The 25,375-nt window shown below is 48.9% G+C and overlaps 3 protein-coding genes across 3 annotated transcripts in view; 1 reads left to right on the top strand and 2 right to left on the bottom strand.

Moving 5' to 3' along the window:
* Window positions 1-1,149: 1,149 nt before the first annotated feature.
* Window positions 1,150-11,053, bottom strand: Tob2 (transducer of ERBB2, 2). Its single transcript, XM_041672184.1, has 2 exons — window positions 10,554-11,053; window positions 1,150-4,705 (listed from the first exon to the last, which is right to left on the bottom strand). Exon 2 carries the CDS (start codon window positions 4,619-4,621, stop codon window positions 3,587-3,589), a length of 1,035 nt encoding a protein of 344 aa, XP_041528118.1. The 5' UTR covers window positions 4,622-4,705; window positions 10,554-11,053; the 3' UTR covers window positions 1,150-3,586.
* A 3,872-nt stretch (window positions 11,054-14,925) lies between these two features.
* On the bottom strand, window positions 14,926-21,802 carry Phf5a (PHD finger protein 5A). Its single transcript, XM_041672186.1, has 4 exons — window positions 21,676-21,802; window positions 21,041-21,064; window positions 20,349-20,515; window positions 14,926-15,516 (listed from the first exon to the last, which is right to left on the bottom strand). The coding sequence occupies exons 1-4, from the start codon at window positions 21,725-21,727 to the stop codon at window positions 15,427-15,429; spliced, it is 333 nt and encodes a 110-aa protein (XP_041528120.1). The 5' UTR covers window positions 21,728-21,802; the 3' UTR covers window positions 14,926-15,426.
* Window positions 21,803-22,417: 615 nt separating this feature from the next.
* Window positions 22,418-25,375, top strand: part of Aco2 (aconitase 2) — a 40,927-nt gene continuing 37,969 nt past the window's right edge. The window contains exon 1 of the mRNA XM_041672183.1: window positions 22,418-22,562. Coding sequence (XP_041528117.1) covers window positions 22,527-22,562 — 36 coding nt within the window. The 5' untranslated portion in view covers window positions 22,418-22,526. The remainder of the gene's footprint in view (window positions 22,563-25,375) is intronic.

Here is a 25,375-nt window from a genome sequence, read left to right as displayed (position 1 = left end):
TTTTTGAGACAGGGCTTTTTTTTTTTTTTTTTTTTTTTTTTTGGTTTTTCGAGACAGGGTTTCTCTGTGGTTTTGGAGCTTGTCCTGGAACTAGCTCTGTAGACCAGGCTGGTCTCGAACTCACAGAGATCCGCCTGCCTCTGCCTCCCGAGTGCTGGGATTAAAGGCGTGCGCCACCACTGCCCGGACCTGAGACAGGGCTTTTCTGTGTAGCCCTGGCTGTCTTGAACTTTGTAGACCAGGTTGGCCTTGAACTCAAGAGATTTGTCTGCCTCTGCTTCTTAAATGCTGGGTGCACCACCACCACCCAGCTGGCTTTGTGTCTCCTAGCTATGGTTCATATTTGGGTGGGGAAGGCAGTATTGGCTTGGCTACAGTCTCAATACAGAACTTGCCCACCTTGGTCCAAGCTTTTCTTCCCTGGCACTCAAAGCCACGGCTCTTCCTTCACAGGGCCTGACACTGCCCACTCTGACGAACAGAGTCAGAACAGACACAAAACCCTGGCTGACCACTTACTAATTTTGTGAATTTAGGGACACCACCTAACTTGGAACCCACGTCTAGGCTCTAAATTGGACAGAATGTCTTTACCACTGGGCTGCCATGAGGATGAAATGACTCAATGACAACTTCACAGATCCCTGCCCAGGCCAGCCCGTGTCCCAGGACAAGGACGCGGCTGCTTTTGAGCCCCTGGCTTACGAACACGACCTCACCTCTGAGGCAGCTCGGCCAGCACTCCAGCTGGGGGTGCAGCACTGAGAAGCCAAGCAGTAGGCCAATTTGTTTATAAAGGCCCATACTAAAGACCAAGTGGCACAGGGAAGGGGAGAGTATAAACGTCAGATCCAAGCAGGGTGGGGGCCACCCTTATCTTCGTCCTCCAAGGTGGCTCCTAAGAAATCCTCCCAGCCCTGGCTGTATGGCACTCAAGGCTGAGGAACAAGGGGAGGCAGGGTGGGGTGGCAGTTTGCAGTGTGGAAAGGACTGTGGTAGTGGGCACACCACAGGGACATGAGGTCAACTGTGTCTACCAGAGGTGAGTCACTGTGTCGGTGACTAACAGTCTCCTGAGGCCCACAGCAGTGGCCACCTCTCCATTCCAAAGGGACCCCAGAAACAAAACAAGCCAAAAGTAAGCAGGAGGCTATTATATATCATGCTTTTAATACAAACTTAAAAAAATCTGGAACAATATAAACTGTACAGATTTGATCAATCTTTGTTTTGAAACTAAATCTCTAAACACACCAATGTCTCATTCCAAAATATTGCACAACGTTCTGAATACAAAATGTCTTGATTGCATTTTTCCTTCACTAGAAAAAAAAGGTCATTGCCCTGCTCCCGGGTTCCTCTCTATGGCTTCCTCGATGCCTATTTCCACCCCGGGGGAGATGCTACAGCATCGAGAAAAAGACAGCATTCTGGACTGACAGCTGACATTCTTAACAAGACAATCCACCTTCAGTTTTGCTCCTGGATGATAGGGATAGAGAGGATGGGAAAGGGGAGGAAAAAGGTTTCATGTTCCTATTTTTTAAAGTTTGTTTTTCCTGAAAAAATATTGGTTTCTCTCCTCTTTTTAAGAAAAAATCTTGAAAAGAAAAAAATTACATTTCTTACATTAGAAATATACATATATTATATACCTCTCACATTTTACAAATGTAGCAAATTATTCAATACAAACAGACACCAAAAAATGTAAAAAATAAAAAAAAGTTTTTCTACGAAACCAGGTAAATTAGTGCAGAGTTTTATTTTTTCTTAAAAAAAATAAAATTGAAGCAAAAATGCCTAGATTTGCGATGAGACACTGAACTGGGCCCAAAAGCCCAGTCCAAGAGTCATGTTCCTGAACACTCATTTTTCTTCCTACTTCAAAGACACAAGGGGCTGGGCTCTGGTCTCCCCATGTGTGAAAAACAAGCTGGCTTGGGTGCAGGTGGTATCTGTGTGCACGTGGGAGGAAGGGCTGGAAATGGGGATAAGGCAACACCCAACTTGTCCCAGAGAAGTTATCCATCCAGGACTGTCACCTGTATGGGCGCTGAGGATGAAGGGCCAGGAGGCCCAGAATGGGCTGGCTAGGAACAGATGGTGCTGGGCTGAGAACTCAGGGCCTTGCCCTGCAGGGGGAGGTAGAGCTAGTGCCCAATGCAAGGAGATGGGGTCGGCAGTGTCGGTCTGGGCTCAACTGGCTGCCACAGCAGTTCCCACGTGGAGTCCCTGGGGAGAGTGGAGTAGGAGGGGAACCAGGGGCTTCTCTTGCCTGCCCAGGAGACCATATCTCACAGCATCAAGGTCAAGTAGTGCCAGGTGAGGGCAGACACAGGCTGGCAAGAGACAGGAACCAACAAGTTCTCAGCCGGGTGCAAATGCATTTACACCTACAACCAAAAATCACAAAGTTTCAAATTCAAGGCTCAGTACTACCCACCACAGGCTGTGACTAAATTCTCTCCCTGTCCCTACCCTGGGCTAAGGTCACACAACAGTTGCTGAAGTCTAGGGACTCCTCTTAGGCATCAGGCTTGGGTATTCCTCCCACCCTGCTGAGAATTTCTTTTTTTTGGTCAGAAACAAACAAAAGTGTAGATCCCTCTGCAGTCTGGAAAACGAGCTCCTTATGCAGTGCTTTCCCTGGGGTTTTTTAGGCTTAACCACATCAGCCCACCACATACACTGCCCTACAACCTTACAAATGGACTACCACTCCACCCTGGGCCCATCCTCCAGCCTTGCACATAAATAAGTACTTGCTGCAACCCAGAATCACACCCAGAGAGGGAAGGTCCACGTGGCTTGGAATCCTCTAGAACACGACAGCAAGCCACACACACCCACAGGCATGAATGTACACACAAAAACACATACACTTACTCCTACCTCTATACTCTACCCCAACCTCCTCTGGGAAAGGCTGTACTGGAGAGAGGGGCTACATATATCTTGTCCAGGCCAAGAAGGGGTGAGGGATGGGGCCACAGGACAGAGAAGGATTCCAACTAGAAAAAGTGCTAACCTCCCTATAGTCACAGAATTTAGCTTTAGGGGGAGGGTGTCAAGTGGTCAGTCAGCAGCTTCTGTGGCCCAGCCTGAGGGAGAGTTGAGCCTAGGGCCAGACATATTTGGTGGCAGGGCCTGAGAAGATAGTGTAGAGGCCATAGACATGGGGCCAGCCTCTCCCTGCTCCAGGGTATGTCTGGTTCCAGCTGCTGCTCTTCCTTCCCTGTGAGCTTGCACACACCAATCCCAAAGGAGCAAGGAGGAGGGAGTGGGGAGCAGCAGTTCACATCTGGACCATTCTTAGCGTAGGAAACCACTAATTAAAGATGTCATATAGAAAACTACATGTAACAAAAAAAAATTACAAAACTCAAACCAAATGAAATTAGAGGCAGGCAGGAAAACAGCCAGGAGCTGAGCGAGACACAACTTTGTGCTTTGGGAGCCCCCTCCTACTCTGTGCCTGGGCCGATCTTTTTCCTAATTGTGAGAATGAGAAGACTGGAATCTTTTTGTACAGTTCTCTTTTCTGTGGTCGTGGGTGCTCCTGGCCTGGCAGACAGGAAGATGGTCAGTTGGCCAGCACGACAGGCTGGAAGGGCTGGCTGGGGTACTGCATGGTGTTCAGGTTGTAGCTGAGGCCTTCCACGAAGGGTGTTTTCTCCAGGAAGAGGCTGTTAGTGCCACCTCCGAACACCTGGGACACATCAAAGCTGCTGTGGTTGCAAGTGGTAGCTCCACTACTCCCAAAGGGGACTGACGTGCTGTTGCCTTGGCCATCCACCCCATCAAAGAAGAGGCTGGATGAGCCACTGCCGTTGTACACAAACTCCTTGGCATTGGGTGAGAGCTGGGACTGAGAGGCCGGACTGGCTGTCATGAGGTTCAGTGAATGCAGAGACAAAGAGAGGCTCTTGTGCTTCAGCAGGTTATTTGTGGGCGAGCGGGCCATGCGAGGCTGCTGCTGCGGTGGCTGCTGGCCACTTGCCCCACTGCCAGCCACACTTACACCATTCGATGCTCCACCACCCTTCTTCATCTTTGTGGAGCCAAATTTGGTGGCAGCAAAGGAGGCAGTAGTGAAGGTGATAGGCTGGGCAGACCGGGGAATAAAGGTGGGGCTGGGTGACTGGCCAAAGGATGGCGATGGAGAGTTGGACAGGGAGCTGTCCTGGCTGCAGATGGGCACAAACACCTGGGCATCAGGGTTGAAGCTGCTTTTGATCTCCTTGTCCAGCTCTGGGGCACCACCCTCACTGTCATCCAGGTACAGGACTTTCACAGTTCCCTTCTCTCCGATCTGGTAGGATACCTCGAAAGGGTCAATCCAGACACTCAGCTCTTCGGGCACGTTGGCACGTACATCCTCCACTGCTAGACCACTCCGCTTGGCAGCCAGCTCCACCACAGGGTCTACCATCTCCCCAATGTGGACACAGCGGAAGCCAGAACCCTTCAATGGCTTCTCAGGGTACCAGTGGCCTTCATACTTCTTTTTCAAGAGCCGTTCCAGCTCCTCCCCAAACAGGTCTGCCCGGCGCCGTGGCAGCTTGTTGTATAAATAGGAGATGATGAAGTTTAGGGCCACTTTGATCTCCAACTGCATGATCCTCTCTTGGGCAGAGAATCAGCACAGGACACGTGCACAGGCCAAGAGCAGCGGCGGGAGCAGAAGATGATCCAGAGGGTTCTGGGAGGAGAGAGAAGAGAGGATCATGGTGAATACATACGCAGAAAGGCACCCAGCATACACTACCCAAGCTGTGACAGTGTGGTAACCAATGACAAAGCACAGGCGGAAGAACACCAGCTTTTGATTACACACGTCTGGTGTTAGACTCCTTTCTTTCTGAATCTATATAGCTCTGGCTGACTTACAACTCACCTGTGATAGACCAGGCTAGCCTTGAACTGCTTCTGTTTCCCAAGTGCTGGGATTACAGGCATGCATGATGACTCCTGGCTTTGGACAAATCCTATTTCTCTAAACCTTAGTTTCCCCATCAGTAGCCTGAGGTCCGAGGATAAAGCTCTCCCCACACTAGGTACTTAGCAGGCACTTAAATGGGAGTGCACTGTGCTTTCCTCCATTTTGGGAATTCAGGACGCTCTCAGAATGACATCAAATAACTAAGGAATAAAACCAGGCCCCCAGTCCAGGATCTAAGAAGGCTCTTGCTGTCTCTGCAGCGTCTCCATCAAGTAGTGCCCCCAAACTGTCAAATGCTTGAAGGCATAAGTCAAAATTTTAGCTGCCCTCCTTAAACTGAATGCAATACAGGTCACTGAATATGAAGGGCACTGCCAACTTTTCACTGGGGCTCAGGCTTCAGTTGCATCCGTCTGTCACCCTGGACCCCATAGGTGTGTATGCTTTGGGCTCAGTCTGAGTTTACAGAAACAATTTAAAAACTTGGTAGTGCGACCAAAGTTTACATTTCCACTCAGCCTCAGTAAAGGGGACAAAGCCACAATCCTCCAGAAAAAGGCAAAATCTGTCAAAAGCACAATCTGACATCTCACAAGGGAACTGTTGGACCAGGGGTGCCTAGGGGACGTGCAGGAAGCAGGGCCTTGGTGGCTGGCAGGGCATTAAGAGAAGCAGCAGTGTGGCCTGAGGGAATCTCCAGTTTCTGGCAAGGTTGCGAGTGATGGCAGAAGGAGGAAATTTTCCATCACCCTACAGCTTCCAGCTGGGGACCCATCACCACTCAGCCTCCTGAGGACTGTCTGACCACCTGTCCTCGGCACCAGATCAGTTTATCAAGTGTTTGGAGAATCCCGCGGAGGAGGCAGCCCAGGATAAACACTCGGATTGTTATTTTGGGACTCCTTCATAGCCAGATCCACTGAGGTCAAAAGCTTTATTCTCTAGATCTGAGCAAGCCTCACGTTTCAGGAAGGCGACCCACCTTCTTAATCTCATTTTCCCCAAAAGGATGGCTTCTGGACTCCTGCTTGGGGAGAAGCTGAAGTGAAAAGACCCCCTCTGATGGCTGGCCCCCCTCAGGAAAAGGCAGAGCATGTCTCTAGCTAGACCTTTGGGCAAAGCTATGGCTGCTGAACACAGCAGAGGCAAGGCTGACCAATGACCCGCCAAGGGCATCTTTGGTTCTGTGTGGAACTTAGGGCTGGATTTTGATTAATGTTCTTCCTGGTTCTGGTCTAACTCTAGGTTTGAGAATCTTGAGTTTTCATATTAATTCTCAGGCCCGGGCCCAGGGCTCTTATGGGGCATGCTGAGAACCAAATCTTCAGAAGACTTGTGGGGTGCGTACACCAAGAAGGCACCCAGAGTCCATCTGCAGTAGTACCTAAGTACCCCATTTATAGTCACCCTCAGTACAGGACTGAGAAAAAGTAGGGAGCTGCTGCTCACAAGTCAGGGAACCCTGGTTTCTTCATATACTCATGACCAAGATAGTTAAGATAGATGGGTTCTAGGGTCCTTTTCAGTTTAAAGAAAGACCAGTTAGAATAGGGGATGTTAGATCCCTTTAATCTCAGCATTTGGGAGGCAGAGGCAGGCATATCTCTGAGTTTGAGGCCAGCCTGGTCTATAATGAGTTTCAGGACAGCCAGAGCTACATAGAAAGACACTGTCAAAAACAAACAAACAAACAAAAAAGAATAAATGGGGCCCCAGTTGATGAGGATTAGGGCCATTACCAGATGCGAAGTTCAAAGCTAGTTCCTATACTGTGGGCTTCTCCCATATGGGAAAGCAGGCCAACTAAACTAAACCAAGAACTCCTATGTTCACGCAACTCCTGCCTTCTGAGTTGGTAGCCTCCGAAAGAAGGTTCCAGGGGCTGGAGGAATGACTCTGGAGTTAAGAGGACGCGCTGCTCTTCCAGAGGACCTGAGTTTGGCTCCCAGGGCTCATGCCAGATGGCTCACGACACTCTGTAACTCTAGCTCCAGGGAATCTGATGCCTCTGGTCCCCGAAGCTTCTGCATTTACACGCACATACCCACATGAAGATACACATATCTATGTGTAATTGAAAATAGTAAGTTAATAAAAATGAGTGGAGGTCTGAAAAGACTATGGTGGTCTACTACAGTATGAGGAGACGAAATCTGTGAAGAAAGAAGGCATCAGGTCTCAAGAAGATGCCTACAGTTGAAGGTCATGCTTCCAGAGAATTTTTGGGAAAGTAAAACGGACTCAATGTCAGCATGACACTTGTCCTCAAGGCACTGTAGAGTCTCTTAGTTATCCTACCCAGAAGGGCTTCTACGCCTTTCCAGATGTTCTCAAATTTTGCTGTATAATGGCCTTCCAAGTATTAACCCCTGAACAGCACAGCCTCAAAATGGGAACGTTCTAAATGTAGGCCAAAGTCCCTGAGAAATAAGCCTCTTGCCCCAAAATACAACAGAGCCACTGTCATTGTCCTTGCCCAGAGAACCAGTACTTGCAGTGCAAGCAACTAAGGCTACACACCCGTTCACACCTTGGTGGGGCTGCTGCACAAACAAGGAAGCACAACACACCCTCGGCCAGAGGGCGACGGTCGACGGTGTGGAGCCTTACAGAAGGCCAGGTGACTAGACCCACAGCCTCTGCTCGGCCAGCTCAGACTCTAATTTTGACTTCAAGAAGCTTATGGAGCAGAGGATTAAAGCCCTGGAACAATCTTGTCTTCAGCTAAAGACAGGAGGAGTGACCATTTGGCTGAGTTTGTTTCTTAGGAAGCAATGGACAAGTTTTAGTGCTTATCTATAAAATATTTATGGAAGTAGGATGAGATTAGAAAGCTCAGAAATAACCACCCTTCAAAAAAGGAACCAGCAGATTTGTTGAGCAGCTGCAGAGGATTCAGACCTTTTTCAAAACACTAGAAAGGTAATTAAAAAAAATAAAATAAAAAAAGGAAACGTTGAGTAGCCTAGCGTGGTGTCAGTTGGGAGGCAGAGGCGGATCTCTGTGAGTTGAAGGCCAGCCTACATAGCAAGTAACAGGCTAGCCAGAGCTATATAGAGAGAAACTGTCTCAAGAATAGAAAATGTTTAATAGTAAAATCTCATTTTGACAACGTACTACAAAGTTGCAAGCAAGCTAAGGTGTGCAGTGTTTGTAATTCCAGCAGCTAGAAGGCTGAGACAGAAGAGTCAGAAGTTCAAGGTCGGCCTGTGCTATATCCACAAGATATATGAAAAAAAAATTTTTGTCCTAATACTTTTTTCCTTTTTTTTTTTCTTCTTTTTACTTCAGCCACGGGTTAAACCTCGACTCAGGACCCTTGTGCTGATGTGTATTTTAGTGTTTGGGAGAAAGACAAAACGGAACAAGGAAGGAGCTGTGGAGTTACACAAAGGTTTCATCAATAGAGAAACGAGTGAAAATAAAAAAACAAGACTTAAATAATAAGAGAGAGAGAGACTCACATTTTAGAAAGGGAGAGGTAATGGTGAAGAATCTCTAGCTCGCCCACTCTCCAAAATTCAGGTATCTCAAATGCCCACCATCTAAATCAATCAATTCCCAAGATTGAGGTTAATGCGTAGAGGAGCGCTTTAACCTGGTCCAGAGAACAGCCACCGTGGACAGAGAACCAGGCACAGGCAGCTCCCCAGGGATTAGTCCTCCCAGCCCAATCGACAATACAGGTAGCAGGACTTCCAGGATAAGTGCCGAGTGCAACGGACTTAGACCCTAACACCACCTCTGGGGCAGTCCGGACCACCCGGGCCATAGCACAAGTGTCCTGTCTAGGGAAAGGCTCTCTGGGGAGCTCAGGGGCCCAAGGCTCGCCTCACCCAGGACGGCACCGCGCTCAGCACTCTGGGAGCCGTAGTCCTCAGGCCTCCGGGCGCGGGTAGAGACTCGTGACCTACTTTTTGAGCACACTACACTTCCCTGCGCACTACGCGAGCGCCCGGCCGGCTAGACCGCGCATGCCCGGCACCAGGACCTGGCCAAGGGTCCGAAACGGAGGAAAAGTTTCCGATGCACATGCGCGCTGCGGGGAGTGGGCGCTCCCCCTCCCATCGCCGAAGACGTTTGGCATAGATCTGCCCAGAAGGCCATTCACCGGCTATCCTTTCTCCCCACGTCCATGTCCAGGCTAGACTCCAATAACTCCTCTTTCTCTTCATGACCTCCCACGCCTACTAAATTAGGGCTCTGCGACTAAGGGGGCTTTTCCTGGGTGAAGCAGGTGGGCTGGGATAGAGAAGGCCGCCCCTCCGGCTCCGGCCTCTTGATCTCAATGGACTGTCGTTGTTTGGGATAGCTGTAGGAACGGTGTATTCAAGGAGAAACGAGCCATTTTCACTTAATACCCAGTAGGCACGGCTCCAGCATCCCCACAGCCAGGAAGGGAATGGCTGGAATTAGATCCAATTCTCCAATCCTGTCGGCCAAAGAAATTCCTAGTTAAGCTATGGGGAAGCGCTCGGTCAACAATAAGGCCTGAAGCCATTGGGGTCTAAGCCTCACCCCACTTCTAATACAAGTCTGAGAAACCAGACCCAGGTAGAGGAAATGGGAAGAGGTTCCCAGGCAAGCAAACAAAATCCCTACATCTGAAACCTGGGCATCTTCTAATACTCAGAAATTGCGAGTCTCCTCCCACTGCAAGGCCTACCCTAGGACCAGACTTACCAGCTCCTTGACAAACCTCCCCTGCAGGGTGTTAAAGCTCCCTAATCCTTCCTCCCACACCAGCTGTTTGCCCCAGTGCTTAAGTGAGGGATGGGGGTAGGCGCCCAGGCAAGCAACAGGGTTTTTATTGTTGTCGGGAAATCAAAGAGAAACCCACTCCCAGACAGAGTAGGGTGGATGGAGAGGAGAGAAAAAGGTTAGGTGCTGAACTGGCACCGGAAACCCTGTCTGCTGATCCTTAAGCCTGCCTGCTGTGTAAGGTTCTGGTTGCTCCCAAGGGAGGGGAGGGGACGGCTTGTAGACTGTCCCTCGGTCCATTCTCCCCTTTCCCTCTTTAGATTTTGGCTAAGGGCGCAGTATATATCCTCTCTGAACAGAAGGGGAAGTTTTAAAAATAGGGAGAGATCAACAGAATTAATACACTATCGGACAGGCTCTTTGGGTACTTTTTTCCGCCCACACAAGATTATAAAGAGATCAACCTGCAATAAATTGTTCAGCAACGAAAGGGCAGTCTCACTAACCGGCCCAGTCACCAAAAAGGGGGTGTCCAATCTCCCATCTCAGAGGTCCCAAAGAGCGAGAAACCAACTGTGTTAATAATCACCGCCCCGCTTCTCCTCACATGGGAAGGCGGCAGAAAAAAATGAGGATCGAATCCCCTTCCTTCCCCTAATATATTTAACGCAGACCGGAGTTTGGTTTCTTTGCGGGGAACAAGGAAAACCTAGAGAGTAAGGCGTAAAGAAATGGGGAAGGAGGTTAAGGAGGAAACGCACTCCGCCCAGGAGAGGGCCACACTCAGAACTAGGTACCCTACTATCAAAGAGTGACATCAGGGAGAGCCCCACGGGCCGCTCCAGAGAGAGGTGGCAGGGGAATGGACCAGTGTGGGCGCCCCCCGCCCGCTCGCCCGCGCACTCACTCGGGTCTCCGCGATGGGGAGCTCTGCAGGCCGCGGGACGGAGGTCTCTCGCCCAGCCTCCCCGGCGCCGCGAGGCTGAGGGCCACGGTGTCCTTTTACGTCGTTGAGAGGGACGAGGACCGAGTTCATGTGATTCCTGCCGCTGTTTCTGGAGGTTGAGCTCGCCGGCGACGGTGCGGGGATGGCGGGCCCGAGGATAGCACCCGTCACGCGGTGGATGGAGGCCGGCCCGGGACGTGACCGGCGGGCAAGTCCTGTCCGTCTGGCTTCTCGGCTCGAACGACACTGACCGCGGACGACCAGCACCTTCCCGCGCCCGGGCCCGAAGTGAGCAAAGTCAATGAAAAGTTTCACCCTCAGCAACCCTGCGCATGGATCTCTTTTCCCCACCCCTGAGTGATGCGTCCCTCCGCCCAGCCGGGGCGGGGCGGGACTACTTTTCCTTCCGTGAGGCCGGGACTACTTTTCCTTCCGTGGCGCCCTTAACCCCTCGCAGCCCATTTGTGGGTTGTGATCCAGATAGCGCGCTTAGTGCAGCAGCGATCTTCTTATGGCGGATCCTCTAGACGCAGCCTGCCCTGCCATGTCCTCAGCGGGGCTGCTCGTCCTCGTGGTCCAATCGCCTCGCCGCGCGATTTCTTCTCTTAAGGCTCCATAGCAGTCTGAACTCGCCATGTACGGTTTTTACCGGTGTCGACCAAGCTCAGGGAGGGTGGGGACCAGCCCGGTACACAGCAGGCCATCAGGGACTAGTCTGGGTACAGTGGATGTCCCGGGGAGGGACTGCGTCACCGGGCCCCCGAGGACTCTCGCACGAGTCAGCCCCGCACCAACCCCACCTCCCACGGTCCCCTGAGACCATGACGGCTCGAAGCTCCAGCTCTGACGGTCCCTGTGGCTCGCCGTGCCCGGTTCCGATCTGTTCTAAATTTGGGGAGATGGGGGCACGATGCCAACTCTAGATGGTTCTGAACCTGAACCAGGCTGCCCTGAGTTTACTAGCGTCGCCTTCCTGGTGGGGACGGGGAAAATCGAAGGGAAAGGAGGGGAGGGGGACGAGAAGATCAAGGACCAGAAAAAGGAGCGGAGCACCAGTTAACCAATGCACTCTCAGCCTTGAAATTTGGGCTCCAAACGCCAGATAATAGCGCTTGGGCACGCGCGACCGCGACCCCTCTGCTGCGGCCCTCGTTCTCTTATGGGCAGGCTACTCCCACACGGGAGAACACGAGAGCCACGTTCCTTCTAGCAATAGACTAGTCGTAGAAGTGCCAGCCCTGGAAAGGTGAGCAGAATGTTCAGCCCGACAGCACTGGGCAGCGAAGCGTGGCGCCCCTGGGCCCCCGGCCCGGACTTTGGTCCCTCACTCCACTCTGCGGTTTTGTGACAGTAGCCGCTCAGAGATGGGGGTGGTGGGATCTGTGGTGGATTGGAGTCACAGGACTGGACAGTCAGAACACGAGCCCGGAGGACCGGTGGCCTTATGTACAGCCTTCCGTCCCCCTCCCCCCCAACCCGCCTCTCCGCTTTAGGTAGCCTGTTTTCCAATTCTTCAACCCGTTTCTTTATTCACTTTACTGAGAGTTCTGGTACAACTGCAGCCTCCGAACACACGTGGGGCGGTGAGATCGGGAAGTTACAGACTGTGAATCGTGTGCATTTTCCTTGATCACTTTGGTAAAGGCAGAGAGCAACGACCAGAGGCACCGAGATTTAAATACTCTCTCCTGAACAGGAGAGAAACGCCGGGAGTGAGGGCGAACTGCTGTGCCAGGGAGGTGGGAGGCAATCTAAGCGCACGTGTACCATCCCCCATGCTCCCAGCTGGCCGGCCCGGGGACTCCTCCTGGGACTACTCGTCTCGTGCGTCAGAGAGCGTCATCACACGCCCCTCTCCACTTTAGCCTTCCCTTTCTGTACCCCCTGCCCGCCGGAGAGTTCCTGCTATGCGGGGAGACCGCCCACCAGGATGAAAGCTAAAAATACCACAGGCAACCCAGCAACAGCCCTCCCATTGGCTCCCAAGCAGAGAGAACCGGCGTCTGATTGGGTTATGGATACAGCTTCTGGGAAGCGTGTATCGGTTTAAGATATCGCAAGGGATGCTGGTATTTGTAGTCGGTAACTAAAGGCAACCATGGTAATAGGTGTGTTTATATCCCGGTTATGCCATCTAATGTTTATCCTAGATAAAATGCGTCTTTCCTTTTTTTGATTTTTGAGACGGGGTTTCTCTGTGTAACAGTTCTGGCTGTCCTGCACCTCCCTCTGTAGACCAGGCGTCCTTGAACTCACAGAGATCCACCTGCCTCTGCCTCCCGTTGCTGGGATTAAACATGTGTGCCACGTTAAGCTATACTTAAGTTATTCTTTTTTTTTAATTTTTTTTATTTATTTATTATGTATACAATATTCTGTCGTGTGAATGCCTGCAGGCCAGAAGAGGGCACCAGATCTCATTACAGATGGTTGTGAGCCACCATGTGGTTGCTGGGAATTGAACTCAGGACCTTTGGAAGAGCAGGCAATGCTCTTAACCACTGAGCCATCTCTCCAGCCCCTACTTAAGTTATTCTTAAAGCGACAAATTTGAGGGAGCATGCCCTCTGAGATAGTTTTGAACATGAATGTAAGCTTCCCAAATGGTCTGTTAGTGGCGTTCCACTGAGGCAGAATAGTGTGGCTTAGAGTACATCTCCTTCAAACTAAAGCTCTAAACCACTTGGTCAATAAAGGCCGAGGATATGCCGCAGTGGTAAGAGCACACACGCACAGGCCCTTAGTTTGATCCCCAATGTCACCAGACAGAAAAAAATAAGCAAAGGCAATGCCCACTCTCACACATACACCATTTGTTACTATCTAAAGTAAATATTTTTAAAGTTACTAAAGAGTAAGTTTGGGGGCTGAAGAGATGGCTCAGCACTTAAGAACACTGCTCTTCCAAAGGTCCTGAGTTCAATTCCCAGCAACCACATGGTGGCTCACAGCCATCTGTATTGAGATCTGGTGCCCTCTTCTGGCCTGCAGGCATACATGCAGACAGAAGACTGCATACATAATAAAGAAATAAAATAAAAAAAAAAAAAAAAGAAGGAAGTTTGGTCCGGTAGTGGTGGCGCATGCCTTTATCCCAGCACTCGGGAGGCAGAGGCAGGTGGACCTCTGTAAATTTGAGGCCAGCCTAGTCTACAAAGCGAGTTCCAAGACAGGACCCAAAGCTACAAAGAAAAGCTATCTTAAAACACAAACAAAATAGATTAAGTTGGGGGCTGGAGAGATGGCTCAGAGGTTAAGAGCATTGCCTGCTCTTCCAGAGGTCCTGAGTTCAATTCCCAGCAACCACATGGTGGCTCACAACCATCTGTAATGAGATCTTCTGCCCTCTTCTGGCCTGCAGGCATACACACAGACAGAATATTGTATACATAATAAATAAATATTTAAAAAAAATAGATTAAGTTACAAACTGGGAGCAGCAGCCTAATCTCAGTAATTGAGGAGATGGGGCAGAATTTCCAAGGCCTGGGGAACACAGCCCAGCGAGAGGTAGAGCAAGAGCCTGCCTCTGAAAGGGGCAAACAGCAGCTACAAAAGTATCAATTACAACTCCTAATCTGGAAATGATCGTTTTCTGTTTCTTCTGGTACTGTAGAACTGCCCCAGGTTCCGTGAACACAACCCTAGGTTTCAGACCGACTACCTTTCCATTTCCCAGCACAAACACGTCTTGCACACCCTACCTTTGTTTGCCTCCAAGGTTACTTATTATTAATCAACGCTGAACATGCCTTCAACTGGGAAGAACATAGCTTACAAGGTGAAAGTTAATAACCACCAAATGCTTCAGGAACAGAGAAAATGCTATGTGGGAGTACAAGGGGAAATTAGATGGCAGGCTGGGAGATACATGAGGATGTATCTGGCACAGGTCTGAGTGATGGGCGGGAGGAGTTAGCGACGCAGGAACACTAGAGGGAGAGCAACAGGTTAACAAAGAAGGTACACTGAGACAGAGGCAAAAGCACAAGTTCAGGTACTGAGGAAGAGCACAGTGGCCACAGCACAAAGAGGGCAAAAGGGACAGGTGACATAGGAAGACAGCACCTGGAAGCCTGCAGGATTAGCTTTATCCCTGTGGTAAAGACCTTGTCTGCTTTTGGGAGGTACTTTCCAAGATGGTTCAAGGATCCTTCCTGTGTGCCCTGTTTTGTCTTTTAAGACAGTCAGTCTTGAGAGAATCCCCCAAGCTGTTTCCAGTGGCAGGAAGAGGACAAGGCACTTCATCAACCCACAGCCTCTATTATAGTTTCCTCACCAAAACCTGGGTGACTAGGAGGTAGACTCAAGAGTTAGTGGGGAAGCAACCAAATACCAGAAAATACACACCACCTTTATTAGAACAACAGACGTTCCAATTTCTAAGAGGAAAATAACATGAACCAGCGCGACCTGGGAAGTGTCACATCACATCATTGCTGTGATGGATCCCGGTCACACCGAGGGTCACGGAAAACCACCACCAGCATAGCTGCTGCAAGGCCATGCTTTCGCCTGTGGTGGCTTCGTTGTCAAGGGCGCAGACGGAAGACTCGTGTGGAGAGAATCAGTATAGAGAGCAGAGCCTCGCTTCTCCAACTAGAACAAAACAAACTACAAACTAACAGTCTGCTAGAGTGCTCTGTTAAGAGCCCTCTTCCATACCACCAGCACCGTGAGGGAAAGACGGGAGGGGGGGTGGGAGGCAGCAGGACATTAGCTCTAGCAGGCTGTTCTGGCGACACACTGGCTCTGGTCCCTTCTGCTGGTGGTAGTAGGCGTCTTTTCTGGTAGCTGCAGCAGCTTGATGGGGGAGGAACGAGCCGCCCACCCATCACCTCTTCTTGAAGCCGTATTTTTTGCGTTCATAGAACAGGTCTGTCTTAGAGCTCCCCAAATTGACAATCTTGGGGCAACCGTCTCTCTGAAAAACAGAACAGAGTTGTTAAGTCCTTGAAACTGACTTCAAGAGATTTAAGGTTAAATTTAGCCCAGGAATAGGAAAAGTATTAGTCTTCACCTCAGCCCCAAGAGCTCTCAGTCCTCGTACAGAGGCAGGTGGATTTCTGCAAGTTTGAGGTCAGTGTGGTTTACAAAGTGAGTTCCAGGATACCCAGGGCTGTTACACAGAGAAACCCTGTCTCCAAAACCAAAAAAGAACCACATAATCAATGTGTTTTCGCCCATAAACGCGACAGACACCTCTATTTACTGAACTAGGGGAGCTTCCCCCAGATCAGTCAGTACTGTCTCTCCCCTAGCTTTTATGGGTTTAAAGACCACTTTTAAATTTAAAATAAAAGCCAGGTGGTGGTGGGGCACGCCTTTAATCCCGGCACTTGGGAGGCAGAGGCAGGCGGATGGATCTCTGTGAGTTCGAGGCCAGTCTGGTCTACAAGAGCTAGTTCCAGGACAGGCTCCAAAGCCACAGAAAAACCCTGTCTTGAAAACAAAAATTAAAGAAAATTTTTACATTGATTTAGTATGTGTGTACACATGCATGCCATGCTGTGAGCGAGCATAGCTAGGACACGAGGTCTCAAGGCACTTGTCAGCCTCTAGAAGACCATTCTATAGCTTTAGGGCCAACTGTCTATTCACCTTTCCAGTTTTCCTAAATAAAACGAAGTAGGTGAGAATGGAAGAAACAGCAAGACAACAAAGTTTCTCAGCTTGCCATTTCTCAGAGATGACAGTGAGGTGGTTGGAGGAAGTGCATGGATTAGATCAAGCATTTCGTCAGGACATTCACACACTGCCTTCCATCTCCAACAGAATAATGACTCGCAACTTAAAGTCCACTCCTAGTCAACATTAACTCCACGTCAGAAAAATGCGACTGCTGAGATGTCTCAGTGAAGCGGCTGCTACTAAGAGAATCTGGGATGTGCAAAATAGTAAATAAATGAGAATACATTTTAACTCCACAACTGTTCACTATTTTCCTTAGTCTCTGGTTGGGATCGGGGCCAAGGGATTTGTTTGCTATCACATCATGAGAACGTACAAATTAGTCCTCTAGTACCAGGGAGGGAGATACTGGTGGGTCCTGGAAGAGTTTCTGTTTTGTACGACAGGGTATCCCAGATTGTTTTCATTTTGATTTTTGGTATTTCGAGACAAGGTTTCTTTGTGTAGCCCTGGCCAACCTGGAACTCCTTATAGACCATGCTGGCCTCAAACTCAGAGATCTACCTGCCTCTGCCTCCCAAGTACTAGGATTAAAAGCATGCACCACCATGCTCAGCTCCTGGTTCTTGGTTATTTTTGAGGTTTTGAAAAATTAGCAATGAGGATGCTCAGCTTACTGACCTAATTAGCTACCTCATAAATTATAGAAGCTGCAGGAAGAAAGGAACAATAAGGGGTGGCTTCTGAGGCAGGAAGATTTCTGCCCAGGAAAAAGCCCAGGCACTGCATCTACATGGTCATCTGTCTGTAAGGACAAGAGGCTGGATCATGTCACGGAACTGCTTTGTGTTCCTTGGAAACTAGTGCTGGGTGATGTGAGCTTGAGCTCAAGTGTCCGCAGAATGCTCCTGTATAATGCGAAGTAGGTGAAGTGACGTCTAAAATAATTCTCGGGGGCAGAACGAGGGACAGAGATCCACAGGTATCAGATCACAGGGCGCACGCAGACAAGTGAGATGGTGATTACCGTTTAGTAAGCATTCTCTAGTTCCAAGATGAAGTCAGATACAGACTCTAGCTGCAACTGAAGTCCAACTAACTGTTGTCTCTACATGGACCCTTTAGCTTAAGAACTGTGTGTGCCTCCTCTTTCCCTTACATTAAGTACTTCTCAATTCCTAAGACTCAAATGTCCGGAGGGTGGGGGCGTCTCCCAGGAATACTTCAGAGGCGCAGTACCAGAACCAGAGTATCATTCTTGTATTACAGACTAGGCACTGTTACCAAGACCTGAAAAAGGAAAGATCTACAGCTGTAGAAGACAGAAGACGATAGAGTTTAGGGCAGGAGAGTATTCAAATCATCGAGTGAAATTATGATTTCACACTTCACCATCAACTTTCTCCTTTCCCCAAACAACAGTGGATTCAACAGAGTAAATAGTACTTTTCAGCTGCTCTAAACCTCCATCTTAGGCCAGGCCGCCCTTCTGTTCTCTAACAAAGACAGGGAAAAACAGCAGGCAGATAAAGTTATTACTGTGGCTTTGGACTTCAAAGATGGCTCAGTGGGCAAAAGCACTCACCAGAGGGGAAATGCAACTCAGGCAAGCTGTCTTCTTAACACCACATGGCCACACAGACAAACTGACATAACAAAGAAAGTCAAGCGAACCAGAGCAAGCCCTGCAGCCGTGAGAACGGTGAGCAGACTATACCACAGGAGTCACTCATTATCCTGTGATGTTAGCATGCATGCGGGGAGCATGGAGAGAAAGCTCTCAATTGGGAACTCGAGCTAAATGCCTACACGTGGCTTTCAATCAACTTCTCCTGCATGTGGTAAGACCTGATTTGATGTCTACCTGCTACTCCATATTTATCCTCTTACGTTTGTGAATTATGTACTTCATGAAGTCATTCAAAGCTGAAAGCTCAGCTAGCACAGATCATTTTCCGTACCATGTAGAACCCCCTACCCCGCCCCCAAGGTCCTATCTGGCTTCCAGTACTGGTGGTGGGTAGCACCCAAATGTGGAGTGCTGAGGCAGCTTGGCTGGTTCTCTTCATGAGCATACACCAAAAAGGACGTACGAAAGCACAACATGGTGTCATGTGGACACAGGCTTAGTCAGACAGCTTGGGACAGAGTAGAGAGACAAGGATAACCTCTACTTGCATGGTCATGTGTGTGAGGAATAAGGAAGAGATTACATCCACAAACCACCTACACTTTGCTCATGCCACTACAAAGAGTGACACACATTTTGCCTTATTATAGACACTCTAGCACCCTCTAATAGTTCAGTGAGACTGTATGCTACCTCCTTTCACTTTTTTCACAAGAGAAACAATGTCTCATTGCTAGTACCTACTACTATACTAAGAATAAGGTTAAGCATGCCTGTAGCCTGATCTACAAGTCACTGAGTCTTTTTTTTTTTTTTTCTTTCGAGACAGGGTTTCTCTGTGGTTTTGGAGCCTGTCCTGGAACTAGCTCTTGTAGACCAGGCTGGTCTCGAACTCACAGAGATCCGCCTGCCTCTGCCTCCCGAGTGCTGGGATTAAAGGCGTGCGCCACCACTGCCCGGCTAGTCCCTGAGTCTTGCTCAGAGAACTGACGGCTACTACACATTTCCTTTCCATACTACACACCTTCAAGAAACAAAAATCTAAGGAAGGCCAGCAATCAATCCAATGTTTTTACTTTAAGCTGGTATCAACTAGAACTATCCCTAATTCAATTTGTCACCCAAACTGCCCTTTATCACAGTAGATTCAAGAGAACTGAGCTGGGCATGTAATCCTAGCACCTAGGAGGCGGAGGCAGAGGCAGAAGGACTGCTGTGAGTTTGAGGCCATCTGGACTATGTAATGAGTACCAGACCAGCCTAGGACACGAAGTAAGACCACCTCAGTGATATCTGCCCCAACTGCTGGCAAAGAGAACTACTGATTGGTGTGCGGGTACAAATCTGTAACCTCTGCAGTCAGGAAGCAGAATCTTCAGTTACAGGCTAGCTAGGGACACACACTTAACCCTATGTCTAGCATGAAAAAGAGGGAGACAGAACTACTGAGTGTTACTAAACATTACCTATGTGCTTCTGGTTACTCATAAACATAGGATGCTATATGTAGGTAAGAATAACAAGCCAGTCTGTAGGCAATGTATGGGGGGAAAAAAAAGAATAACAAGCGGGTGGCGACGGCACGCGCCTTTAATCCCAGCACTTGGGAGACAGAGGCAGGAGGATCTCTTGAGTCCCAGGCCAGCCTGGTCTACAGTTGAGTTCCAGGATAGTCAGCGCTACACAGAGAAACCCTATCTTGGAAAAACAAAAACAAATAAAGAATAATAATGAGCTGACAAATGGCGCAGTGGGGATGCTGGCTAATCTTATGTCAACCCGACAGAAACAAGCGTCTTTTGGAAAGAGGACACCGCAACTGAGAAAACCCACTCGACTGACCAGTGGTGCATTTTCTCGATTGATGACTGATATGAGAGAGCCCAGTCTATGTGGGCAGCGCTACTTGTAGGCTGGTAATCTGGATGCTCTAAGAAAGCAGGCCCAGCAATCCATAAGAGAGCAAGCCAGCGAGCAGTGATCCCCCACGGATTTTGCTTCAGTTCCTGTCTGCAGGTTCTTGCTTTGAATTCCATCAATGATGGACTGCTAGCTGGAGAGGCAGGAGAAATGAGCCCTTTCCTCCTCAGTCTGCTCTAGGTCATGGTGTTTCCCCACAGCAATAAACACCTAAGACAGCAGGTAAACGCACTTGCCAAGCACAACAATTTGAGTTCAACCGCGGGACCAGACTTTAAAGGGAGAACTGACTTCACAGGTTGTCCTTCGATCTCTACACATGCCCATTCGCCCATGCAAGGGAGACACCAAAGGAACAGAGAAAAGGGTCTCCAGACTGCTGAAACTAATACCAACTTGCTTCTCTTGCACTCTGTCCTTGACCACACCCAGTTTGGCGCACAGGCTTGAAGAAATTACCTACACGACTAGCTGAATATTGCAATCTCCATAGACCAAAAGAGACGGCCATGGATGGCAAAATGGTCCAAAGTAAAAGGAAGAAAGGCCAGGTGGGAAGCTCAGTCCACACTCACATCCTTCTCCTGGATGGTGCACTCTTTACAGTAGTAGGCATCCGAGACTCCGGGACCTCCACAGATCACACACCTGCCCTGGTAAGACCCATAGTTACACTCGTCACATATGCGAACCAGGGTGCAGGGTCGCACGTAGGAATCACAAATCACACACTTGCCATCGCCTGCAAAGAAAGGAGACTGGAGTTATATGCACAAGCGATTACTTCCTACAGAGCTTTCCTCGGTTCTAAAGGGGGAAATAACTAGTCTCCTTTTGACAGTGACTTTAGACCTCTATCTTGACAGCATAAACCTTATCCTGTACCGACCTTACTTTCCTTCAGCATAAACAAATGCTAATTCATATAAGGAAAGAATTTGGAGCTCTAAGTCTATGTAGTTATCGTCAACTGAATACATGCATCTTGCACACACACTGGCCTGGGAAGGTTGACATTACTCTGACGGTTCTTACTGTCCAAAAGTAGACATCTTTTTTCAAAACCTAAATATGAAGTATTAAAAACGTGCAAGCTAAATTGGGAGGGTCATGGGGAAGCCTTTGGTGGTAGTCAGACATTCAGTGTTCGCGGTAGCTTGGCATAGCTATTCAATGTTTCTTTGCTGTTCCTCTGGAATTAATGACTTGTTGGATCTTCAAAGAGCAAAGAAGGAAAGCAAAGGGTGAGCGGGCATGTTCTGCTTACATTTTTCACACAATCTTCCGATAGCTGCAAGATTAAAGATGGTAAAATTAGAGTTAAAATTCAAATTGTTAATTTATGAATTGTTATTTATCAACGACGTTGTTCCTCAAGCTGAGGATGGACGATGGGGCATGTAGCAATGACTACAGTGAGCTATGCATGATAGCTGTCTTATTCTCCTTTTTCTCCCTCTCCCCCGCCCTCCGCCTCCTTCTGAGGTAAATTTCCGTTGTGTAACCTGGAACTACTTATGTTGTTCAGGCCAGCCTGCCTCGAACTCACATCAATCTTCCTGCCTTCAGACTCCCAGATGATGGCATTACTTTCTTGACCTACCACGCCCGGCCTATGCTCCTAAATTTTGCTTCGCACCAAAGCCTTGTCCCGAAAGCTGTCCTGAATCCTCCCAAGTCCAAAGCAATCCGGGACGGCCCTGATGCTCCCGCCAGTTTGAGACCCACATGCACACTCCTGCCCTCTCATCAGATACTACAAACCGGAGCGCGCTTACAGAGACCGTAAGGCGCGAAACGTGGAGCCCCCAAACCAAAGCCCGGAAGAGGAGGTGAATCCTCCCAGCCCACAGTTTCGTATACCATACCACTCAAACAGAAGGGAGCAGGAAACCAACTCACCGACACCAGCCTGCTTACGGCAGAAAATCAAGTCTGGATGATGTTTAGCCATAACTCTTTCCCCAGCCGGCGGCCGGAAGCTTAGCGAATTTCCGCTCGACCTTTAACCTACACCTAACCGTTCCTACGCCCACTTCTCCATGATTGGTGGTTAAGATGTCCATCAGCGTTAACCCACCATTACACCAAATCCCGCTAGATCTCGCGAGAGTTTCCTCGGGCGGACTCTCATCTTGCCATACATAGCAGGTGCTTCAAAGACTTAGATATTTCTTTTTCTCCTGATTTGAACGTATAACCCGATATTTGTTCTTGGATAAAATTTCTACACATGGCCGGGTGGGCGGTGGTGGCGCACGGCCTTTAATCCCAGCACTCGGGGGGCAGAGGCAGGCGGCTGTGAGCTCGAGTCCAGTCTGGTGTACAGAGCGAGTTCCAGGGCAGTCAGGGCTGTCTCGAAAAACAAATCAAAGCAACAACTTTTTTCTACATATTGCTTTTTGTGCTCGGGGATGAGGCCAGGGCCTCATGCATGCTTCGGCAAAGAATGCGGGTTTGGGGTATCTTCGATGAGTCTCAGGAGTGAAGGATGACCTTGAACCCCTGATTCTCCTCCAGCTCCCAGTCCCAAGTGCAAAGGTGACCGGACCGCGCGCAAAGCCAAGCTGGCAGTTCCCAGCTCTGCCCATCCTGGAAGTCCCGCCCACTGCGCTCCCTGGACCCTGGCTCCAGGAGGCAGATCCGCGCGTCAGTGTGACGGGCCCCTCTGGAGGCCACGCCCCTCCCAAGGCCTTTAAATACGCCGTGTGGCACGTCACTTTCACGCGACCTCATCTTTGTCAGTGCACAAAATGGCGCCTTACAGCCTACTGGTGACCCGGCTGCAGGTGAGCGAGCTCAGATGTGTGGGTTCACGGGGGCGGGGAGCCTGCTGCTCTGCCCGCGGCAGTAGGCGAGGCCAGGCGAGGCGGGCTCGACCCGGGGCTGTACCTCTCCCTGCGGCAGCGCCCTTGTCCTCTCCTGCGTCGTCCTAGGTCAAGGCGTCCCTGGCCCAGTCACTTCCCAGTCCCCGTCCCCGCGCGGCCGGATCCTAGAGTCTAAGCAGCTGCAGCCTGGTAAAGGGTGAGGGCACCCCTTAGTTTCTGAGGGCCGAGGTGCCTGCTCCCCTAGGATGGTTTTCTGTTCCTCAAGGTGAGGACAAGGTGACTGGGGGGCGCGGTGGTTTGGGTTCTTCCAAGCCGGGTTCTGGAAGCCGTTTCTTCCCGTCACCAGCAGAGACTTGCCAGTCGTGCGTATCTGTGGTTGCCCGGCCTGGAGTTAACACCCAGTAGTACCTTTTGAGGACACTCGGGGTCACAGATGCAAGAAGGGGAGCGCATTCTGGGCCCCGTTGTAGTAAATAATCATGAAAACAGTGCTCTCTCATCTGGGTACCACACGTCAAGACTAATATTACTTGGTTTATATATTTACCTGGCGACATAGATGTCAGGTGATTTTTTTCCCCCCCAACTCGATAGGTGGTAAAACTGCAGAAAAGTGGATGAAAGTTCTGGCTTTCACGGTGTCACTAAAGTGCCGTGGCCTGAGCAGTGACCTGCAGGCCCTCCGTTCACCTCCTTTCACGGCAGCCTAAGGCCACAGAACTGCCTGGACCAGGGTGTGGTCGTTTCTGTTTGTCAAGAGTACAAAGTCAAGTATTTCGAATTCACAGGTAGTTGCTTTTCAGATACTAGGCGGAAAGATGAGAAGACTCAGCAGTTTGACCTTGACTCTTCTGTTAGGACACTTCTAGAAAGTTGACTGTGACTGGCAGATGGCTTTCCACTCCTAACTTGACAACCCTAAGAAGGTATATGAAGTTTGCTGTAAAAGTGTGTATTTCATCAATAAAAATAAAGCAATGAAATACCTTGTAGACATTTTTGGTTAATCTTTTGTGTATCTGCTTTGGACCAAGTGGCACAGCTTTTAACATAGAATTAATTTTAAAAAGTTATGTGCTCAGGAGCCATTATCATTTGAAGTTATTCTTTTATCACATTACTTAAAAATCAAACTGTAAAATAAAACTCTTCTTTATCTGAACAAATCTTTGGAATTTTGGCCAAGGTGACGGATTTGCAGCTGAATTATCTCTTCAGTTCCTTTGTTTCTTTAGATAGTACGGGGTGTTTTGTCCTGATCTTGTTGTCCTATGATTTAGTGGAGTCCAGAAAAGATTGTTTAGTAGGATAAATGACTTTTGGGTATGGAACAAAGATATAATGTCCCATTAGGACTATGGAAAGTGTGTGTGTTAGAATGGTGGAGAAAGAGATCTGGGCTATAGTTCATGCCCTGCTCTGATCCCATGACCTTGCAAATGTAACTTCCTATGTCCTTTGTCTATCAGTTGGGAATGGGCTTCATTAGACATATTTATTGAGCACTTAATTACGGGGAATTAGAATGTGTTTACAGTGATGTCGTTCAACCTCAGTTACATGTGGTGAATCTAAGCCCTTGAGAGACCAAATGACTGCTGGAGTCAGGATTACAATCACAGTCCCTTAGATGTTCATTCAACTAAGGTGAATGAGGAGTATTATGTCCTGTGCAGTATGCTGCCACACTCAGACAGCGAGGCAGTCTCAAATGATGCCCCGTGATTTTGTACTCAGAACATCTTTCGTTGACCGCTTTTATGCTTGATGCATTTGAGAAGTGATGGTTAATACCTTGGTAGATGTGTCCAGTCAATCTCTAGCATGCACTGAGTACTTCATAAACATCACTGACTTTTTCTTTTCTTCTTTCTCATTTTGGTCTTGCATTTAAGACTGGTTCCTTGTGCTGGCCTTAAACTTTCAATTTTCCTGCCTTAGTCTCCTGAGTGCTTGGAATATAGACACATGCCATCATGGCCAATAGAAAAATTGGTAAGAAGACAACCCTAGAGTTTTTGTCTTTTTCCCAGTGTACATATGTATGTATGTATGTATGTATTTTTTTTAAGGATTTACTTATTATGTGTACAGTGTTATGCCTGCACACTAGAAGAAGGCACCAGATCTCATTACAGATGGTTGTGAGCCAAGATGTGGTTGCTGGGAATTGAACTCAGGACCCCTGGAAGAGCAGCCAGTGCTCTTAACCTCTGAGCCATCTCTCTAGTCCCCTCCCAGTGTATTTAAAGTTTTACTATTTTATGTTGTGTGTGTGGGTGTTTTGCCTGCATGTGTGTATATGCACCATGGGCATGCATGCCTTATTCACAGAAAGCAGAGGAAAGAATCATATCCCTTGGAACTGGGGTTAGAAGATGGTCAAGAGCCACCTGTGGGTGTGGGAAGTCAAACCTGGGTCCTCTGGAAGAGCAGCCAGTAATCTTAACCACTGAGTCATCTTAATAGATTCCAGTTCCTGTTCTTGTGGAATGTTTACTTTATTGTAATGTATCTTTGGAGATCTTTCTCAGCCTGAATATTTATTCCTCTTCTTTTGGCTGAACCAAGTGCGAAGGATGGTTACGAGATGGTTCGTATCACTCCTGCCACTAACACTAGCACTTATTTACCTTTTATGACCCTGGTGTAAGGCAGACAGACCTATGAGCTGTAGTGTTTCAGGTGAAGAAACAGAAAGAAAATACAGCATAAAGGCTAATAGTATGAATTCATGCATCAAAATATCTGGGTTTATATCCTGGCTTATTAAG

This window comes from Microtus oregoni, unplaced genomic scaffold (assembly GCF_018167655.1).
Source record: "Microtus oregoni isolate MIOR12 unplaced genomic scaffold, Mior012 000022F_ref0000154, whole genome shotgun sequence".
Lineage (NCBI taxonomy): Eukaryota > Metazoa > Chordata > Mammalia > Rodentia > Cricetidae > Microtus > Microtus oregoni.
This window is presented reverse-complemented; position numbering and strand designations above follow the sequence as displayed.